The sequence below is a fragment of the Alnus glutinosa genome, chromosome 4 (assembly GCF_958979055.1).
Source record: "Alnus glutinosa chromosome 4, dhAlnGlut1.1, whole genome shotgun sequence".
NCBI lineage: Eukaryota > Viridiplantae > Streptophyta > Magnoliopsida > Fagales > Betulaceae > Alnus > Alnus glutinosa.
In genome coordinates this window covers 7,126,148-7,134,117 of record NC_084889.1, presented here as the reverse complement: position 1 = coordinate 7,134,117, position 7,970 = coordinate 7,126,148, and the positions used below count along the sequence as shown (strand labels likewise).

General features: G+C 35.5%; 1 protein-coding gene across 1 annotated transcript; it reads left to right on the top strand.

Moving 5' to 3' along the window:
• Positions 1-545: 545 nt before the first annotated feature.
• LOC133865619 (laccase-14-like) lies at positions 546-6,268 on the top strand. Its single transcript, XM_062302035.1, has 6 exons — positions 546-780; positions 3,180-3,331; positions 3,406-3,650; positions 3,759-3,887; positions 4,832-5,788; positions 5,884-6,268. Exons 1-6 carry the CDS (start codon positions 682-684, stop codon positions 6,012-6,014), a joined length of 1,713 nt encoding a protein of 570 aa, XP_062158019.1. The 5' UTR covers positions 546-681; the 3' UTR covers positions 6,015-6,268.
• Positions 6,269-7,970: the final 1,702 nt, after the last annotated feature.

Below are 7,970 nucleotides of genomic sequence, written 5' to 3'. Positions count from 1 at the left end.
TGAGAACATTCCTCAAATTAATGGTGACCAAATAATTTTTATGTTTGACTGAAAACATTTCTAATCAAAGTACTTTTTTGTTTTTATTTTTATTTTTGTTTCGCGCTGAATTAACTTCATTTAAGAGAAATTAATACTAGAAATTACTTTTATATTATTCATTTATTTCACAATGTTGGCGTGACAGTTCCAACTAAATATTGATTTTTTTTTTTAACAAGTGTTAATCTAAGGGTCGGTTGGATCTGCCATATTCATCAACATTGCATATGGAATAGTTGTAGGATAAAAATATAATTTCTCTAGCTAGCCCACAAATAACTTATATAAATACTGTTTGAGACTACTACACCAGCAACATGAAATACTCGTGAGAAAAGAGATATTTTGAGTATAAAAAAAAAAAAAAACAAAAGAAGAACTCGACAAGAAAGGGGCTGCTCTCTATATATGTGTGTGTATCTTTGGTATATGGAGAATTCAAGTAGAAATTCTCGTTTGTAACTGAATTAACGTTGAAACCAGAGGCATGGAAGCTCTTATACGGCTTTGCCAATATCTGTCTAATTTTGTCAAGCTCTCTTCCTACGTGCCTCTATAAATACATCACCACGCACATCCTCCTTGGAGCATCATAGAGAAAAGTAGTGAAAGGATTAGAATTTGATCGATCTGTAAAGAATGTCCCTAATCATGAAAATTTCGGTGCTGCAAATTTTGGCGCTTTGTATTCTGGATGGTGTCCTCCATTGCCAAGGTTGGGCTCGTCATACTTTTGTGGTAAGGACTTGGCTGTTCTGATCAGTACTACTACCAATATATCTGCATGCAGCATATATATAACCATTTTGAAATAAGAATTTATGTTGCATATTCATTTGTTGTCAACGCCATGTTAAGTCTTATATATGATCATCAGGGGCAACTCGAAGGTTGACTTTAAAAAACAGGCAATTTTAGTACATGCCTGCAATTGTTTTCCTCGAGTATAGCTGGCCTTGCTTGCCAATGACAGGAACGGTACAGAGTAGTGCATAGCACTATTTTCATTATTTTCTTCACTTTTTTACATTTTTCAATAACAATCAACATCAAAATATTCTCATTTTTTTACTTTCTATATCACATCAATAATTTTTTTATTACTATTCAAATAAAAAAATTCACTATAATACTAAACTTTTTCACTTTTTCATACAAATTCTTTTCACTTTATATCACATCATCACTTGTTACTAATTTCAAAATTAACAACCCACTACTCTGTGATGTACATGTCTTTGCCAAACAATCCCATTGTCTCCTTTTTACTTTGTGTGCCAGTACGTGATGGACTTGATAGTTATGATTTTTTTTTTTTGTCTTTTGATCTTTAATTTGAAATTTATGTACCATTGGGGAAACCATTTCAATTTTTTTAAAACAATCAAGTTAAAATATTCTTACTTTATATATCACATTAATAACTTTTTATTAATGTTTAAACAAAAAAAATTATTAAAAAATATAACTTTTTCATTTTTCCTTACAAAAAAAAAAAATTAAACTTTTTACTTTATATCAAATCAATCACTTTTATTACTGTCATCCCCATAATTATTAGTCTATGTACAATTTTCCATAATTGTCCAGGTACGTCACAGTAGTCAAAATTATTTCATTAATATTCTTTTGTATATATATTTGATTGACAAAGAGATCAAGTTTTTAGACATCATTTTCCTAGAGTGTACTGTCCATCATTTTTTAAATTCACAATTAGATTTGTGAGATCTATTGTTAGTCAATATACAATTTGAAAATTTTTTGTACAGATATGTACATCAGAATGATTTTTATCAATTTTCATTGACAAATGGAACTGTATACAGTAGTACCTTTTTTCAATTATTTAAAAACTTAATTATGACTTTCTAATTAAGCTTCATCCACCAAATTAAACAATCATGTATTTTTTAAAAAAACTAGAATAGCATTAATTTCCTAAAAAATATATACCTTTTCTTTTATGAATGAATTTCTATTAACACCAAAAAATAAAAAATAAATAAATTGGCTCTAAGCCGAAAGGCATCTCTCAGTTTGTATGGCACTGAGCCGATGGAAAAAGTTGGTAGCCATTAGAGATAAGATTGATCTGCTTCTATTGCTTTAGCAGGAGAATAGTTGGAGAACTGCAAATGTCTGTATTTCAGCAAAAGCGTGAATCATAATGAGTGCTATGCATATATTTAGCAGTATAGTTCCAGTAGATTAACTTAGTTAATCACGTCTAAAAATAAAATCTATATTATCTCTGATCTCCTCCTTTATGTCAAAATAAACATTAAATCTCCGTTTCTAATAGATGGTGTTGGTACAGTTTCCGGTATGGTGTGAATTTGCATGTTCTTCTGATGTTTTTCACGCTTCTCAATAATTCTGCAAAACAACAAAAAACTAAGGGACCCTAACTGGGGGTACTCTCTTATGCCTAAATTAGCTTCTGTGAGAAAATAATACTCTGTGCATAAAAAATTGAGTCTTAGTTTATACTTAAGGTATGAACCTATTTATCGGGAAAGAGGTAGAGTCAAATCTAAACTAAGATTCTTGCTCCTTGTTGATCTAGAGCTGATGTCAGAGTTCTAATTGGACTTTGATAATTTATTAGACTTCTAATATGATATCTTATTAGACTTCTGATCTGATCATTCTTCTTATTTGATTGGATCATGAGTCCTATTCCAATTCCACCAGAAATAGGATTACTGATCAAAGTATACTTAGAGTAATTAGAGTCCTATCCCAATTCTCTTGGGGATACGATCACGTACTGATCGGATTATGACTACTTACTTCAATTCGATAACTGATACCTGATTTCTCTGGAGTAGTTGCTAAATGTCTATCTCCTCCTTGGATCTGGTTGAGTGGAATTTATCCCCAACAGATGGTTGGTTAGATCATAAGATTTCTATGATAATATACTTGGATCGATGGTTTCTTTTAGTTTTTGGGTGAATAAAAACAAACCAAGAGAACAAATAGACTGGGGCATAATTAATTAGGTGATTTCTTGTCCTTGGCTGTTTTTGTTTGTTTTTAGGTTTTCTGTTTTCTGTGTCGTTGTTGATCTTTCATGGCTGGTTGCTACTGACTAAATCATTTCCTGCATGTATTGGTTTTCCTCATTGTAGGTGCAAGAGACTCCATACACAAGACTTTGTAGCACAAAAAACATATTGACGGTAAATGGACAATTTCCTGGACCAACTCTACACGTTAACAAAGGAGATACTATCGTTGTTGAAGTTCATAACAAAGCCAATTATAACATCACCATCCACTGGTAATGACACCCGTCCGTGTGTGCGCGCGCGCGAGATCTAGAAACAGAGTCTAACAATAATGATAATTTTGCAGGCATGGAGTGAAACAACCAAGATATCCATGGTCAGATGGTCCTGAATATATTACACAATGTCCAATCCGACCAGGACAAAAGTTTCGCCAGAAGATAAAACTTTCCTCAGAAGAAGGAACTCTCTGGTGGCACGCGCACAGTGACTGGTCACGGGCCACTGTTTATGGCGCTATAGTCATCCATCCCAAGAACGGAACTAGTTATCCTTTTCCCAAGCCTCATGCGGAAGTACCCATCATATTAGGTAAACAAGCTTTCTCACTCAAAAATATACATGAGCACTAGCTACTGTGCGCATTGAAAAAAAAAACAAAGGTATCTGTAATGATGGATGAAATTGGTTGAAATACAGGAGAGTGGTGGAAGAAAGGTATAACGGAGTTATATAATGAATTTCGTGAAAGTGGGCAAGACCCCAGTGTGTCCGATGCATATACTATCAATGGTCAACCTGGAGATCTATATCCATGCTCAAAATCTGGTATTTTTGTATAAAGCTCTACCCTAGCTTTCTCTTGTTAAATGATTCAAATCATTCTTCTAGCTCTAACATGCTTCTGATTTGGTAAATTAATATTACTGAAAATATATTTGATCTACCTTAACAATATATTACCATATTTTTCATTTACGCCTCAAAACTTTTAAAAGGTAATATCGCACCCTTAATTGATATAATTAAGTTGCTACCACCACGTTTCAAATTAGAGGCTTTTTGTATTTTTCTTCTCAAAATAACCTTAAATTTATTAAAAAAATTACCATTTGGCAAAATTAAAATTATTAAAAAATTAAACAATAAAAAAGGGAAAAATTGAAAGATGTGAAAATGGACGGCCCTTTTACTATTAGCCCCGCCCCTTAAATTTTTTTTTTTTCAAATAGTTATTTTTTTTTTTTACTTTATTTTTTAATAACTTCAACTGCATTTAGGGGTGAAAAATCCAAGAGTATCTAATTTGATACACGGTGTTAATTCACACAGGTCCGATGTTAATTACTTTTTAAAGTATTAAAATATTTTACTTGTTGGGCCTCATCTATCAAAAAGAAATTTGAGGCCACACGTGAGGGGGAGTGTTAAAGTATTGATTAAGTGATTAAATTTACCTCTTTCTATCAACTTAAACATTTAAGATAAGTAGTAATCTAACATAAAGTTTAGATGCGTAAATAAAAATTTGGTGACAGTTGAGAGGTTTAAAGTATTTATCTTCCATTTCAATTCCTTTAACCTTACTCTATGTGCAAGACTAGCTCATATTCCCTTTCATTCTCAAAATGCATGTGACATGACTTTTAAAATCACTGTTAAATTTAAGATGAATTATTATTAAATTTTGATATGATTCATTTGAAAAATATGAATCTTGTATATAGCATTACTACTATGCTTTTGACAACCCGTCTTCCTCCTGAATGTAGAAACTTTCAAATTCAGGGTGGACTATGGAAAGACATATCTACTCCGCATAATCAACGCTGCTCTTCAGGATATTCTCTTCTTTGGCATCGCCAAACATAAATTGACGGTCGTTGGAACAGACGCTAGCTACACCAAGCCACTGAAGACAGATTACATTGCAATATCACCTGGACAAACGATTGATGTCTTGTTAGAAGCAAACCAGCCGCTAGGTGATCATGACTATTCCATGGCTGCTAAAGTTTATTCCAGCGCAAATGGGGTCGAATACGATAATACTACCGCCACTGCTCTTTTACACTACAACGTCGGAAACGACAATATTAATCCATCTTCAACACCCTACTTACCTAATCTTCCTTCCTACAATGACACAAATGCATCTGCTAACTTCACTGGTAGCCTTAGAAGTTTAGCTGATGATGATCATCCAGTTCATGTGCCTTTAAACATAAGCACACCACTCATATTTACCGCTTCTGTAAATATATTTGCATGTGCGAGTAATAGTACTTCATGTAATGGAACGCGGCTCGCTGCAAGCATGAACAACATAAGCTTTCAGTTGCCAACCACTGACATACTAAGTGCATATTATTACCATATTGGCGGCGTCTATGGGGACAAATTTCCAAGTGTACCACCTTTGAAATTTAATTTTACAGCAGATGTTCTCCCAGCGTATCTACTGACGCCAAAAACAGGGACAGAAGTGAAAGTAATTGAATATAACTCAACGGTGGAGCTTGTTTTGCAAGGAACAAACTTGGCTGCAGGGACTGATCATCCCATGCACATACATGGGTATAGTTTTTACGTGGTTGGTTGGGGATTTGGGAATTTTGACAAAGACAAGGACCCTTTGGGATATAATCTTGTTGATCCTCCTCTTCAGAATACTATTGCTGTCCCTAAGAACGGCTGGGCTGCCATACGATTCAAAGCAAACAACCCAGGTAATTAAATTGTACATTATTATTATTATTATTATTATTATTATTATTATTATTATTGGCAGTTTCTAACTAATATACGTTTCATTTGACTGTAGGGGTGTGGTTCATGCACTGCCATTTAGAACGTCACCTGAGTTGGGGTATGGATATGACATTCATTGTTAAGAATGGGGATCACTCAGACGCGCAAATGCTGCCCCCACCACCAGACATGCCGCGGTGTTGAATAAGAAGCGAATTAATTTGTGCCTTTTTTTTTTTTTTTTTTTTAACATGTCCACACAAGAGGGGAAAGGGGAATTCGAACTAGTGACCTCTGCTTCATGAGACGTGGTCTCCAGCCGATTGAACTACCCCTTGGGAACGTGCCTTATTTCATTTATATGCTTCATTATCGATCTGCTTGTATTTAGATGACTGGATGTTTATTTCTTTAGCATATTTTAAAAAAGGAAAAAGTACACTACCTCCTTTAAACTATTATTTTATGAGAAATGATACTGGTACACATATTTTACAACAATGTTACAACAGCTTACGTGGAAATCCTTTTTTTTCATTTTTTTTTTTTCATCAAAACTGGTTGGAGGGGGAAATGAACTTTCATTTCCCCCCAAAGCTGAACGAACGCACCCCCCCCTCTCTCTCTCTGAATTCTCTCCGTACAGTCCCCAAATCGGTCCTTCACCGGAGTTCCGCCCACTGCCGCCCCCAGCCCAAATCGGCCTCCGGCGTCCGTCCCCGGTCCTTCACCGGAGTTTCGCCCCCAGCCCCGCGCGTCCGTCCCCGGAGTTCCGCCCCCAGCCCAGCTCTCTCTCCCGCTCGCTCCGGACTGCCGCCCCCAGCCCAAATCGGCCTCCGGCGTCCGTCCCCGGTCCTTCACCGGAGTTTCGCCCCCAGCCCCGCGCGTCCGTCCCCGGTCCTTCTTCACCGGAGTTTCGCCCCCAGCCCCGCTCTCTCTCCCGCTCGCTCCGGACTGCCGCCCCCAGCCCAAATCCGCCTCCGGCGTCCGTCCCCGGTCCTTCACCGGAGTTCTGCCCCCAACCCCTCTCTCTCCCGCTCGCTCCGGACCAAGGATTAATCCTGAGGTTGGTTTCTAATTAGGATTAAATTTGTAAATGGCAGGTGTGTGTTTTGTTTTTCATGGCATTTACTTGTTCTGATAGCATTTTAATTTGTGGATGATTTAGCTAGTGGTTTTAGACCTTGAGAAATGACTTATAGGGATATTGTTCTGAGAATTGGCTTGTTTGCTCCAACATGAACAGTTATTAGAACATATTTGTTTTAATTGTTAGCATGTTCTAGCGTCATAACTGTGTCTTTTTTTTTTGTCCATGTTTGCCCATTTCCAATAATTGTGAGGGTTGATTGAGTTAGGAGACCTTATTAGGAACTAATAAAAATAAATTTAGAATACTACTTTCTTTTCTCTATTAAATGAGAAAGAAAAAAATAGGTGCATGTTTTGATTATCTGCTTATTTGAACCTTTTATGTTTGCACTTTTCCTCTTGTTCTTCGTTATTCAATTTGAGCAACCAATATGGGGAACATTCAGAATACTACTTTCTTTTCTCTATTAAATGAGAAAGAAAAAAATAGGTGCATGTTTTGATTATCTGCTTATTTGAACCTTTTATGTTTGCACTTTTCCTCTTGTTCTTCGTTATTCAATTTGAGCAACCAATATGTATGGAATTGTCTTAACTTTCCTAGCTACCAGTAGAATACAACATATGTATAGAAACAGATGAGAGCATAAATTATGAGGTTGGACTAACCAATCAATTATTGACATGCAGTCAGTGACCCAACCCTTGTACACTTTAAATAATACTTAAATCCCCTGGTTAATTAACCTATATATTAGATTTTTGTCCTTCTCCTTCACCTTCGATCATCACTTATTTGTTAGACTTTAATGTGTTAGCTAAATGGTTCACCAGACCCCTGTCCCTATTACTCTATTAGAATAATAAGGTCGATCTTATCAATGTGTAGGCATGCAGGGTTCCAAATTGCATGCTTACGGATCAAAAACTCTCTTAACCAATATTTTATATATGCATATATGTTACATACCATTAAATTAGATGAAAAGGGTAGGCCTTATATATAATAACAAGCAGGTTATCATTAATTAGATATGGCATTAATTAACATGAAAATATGATAATTAG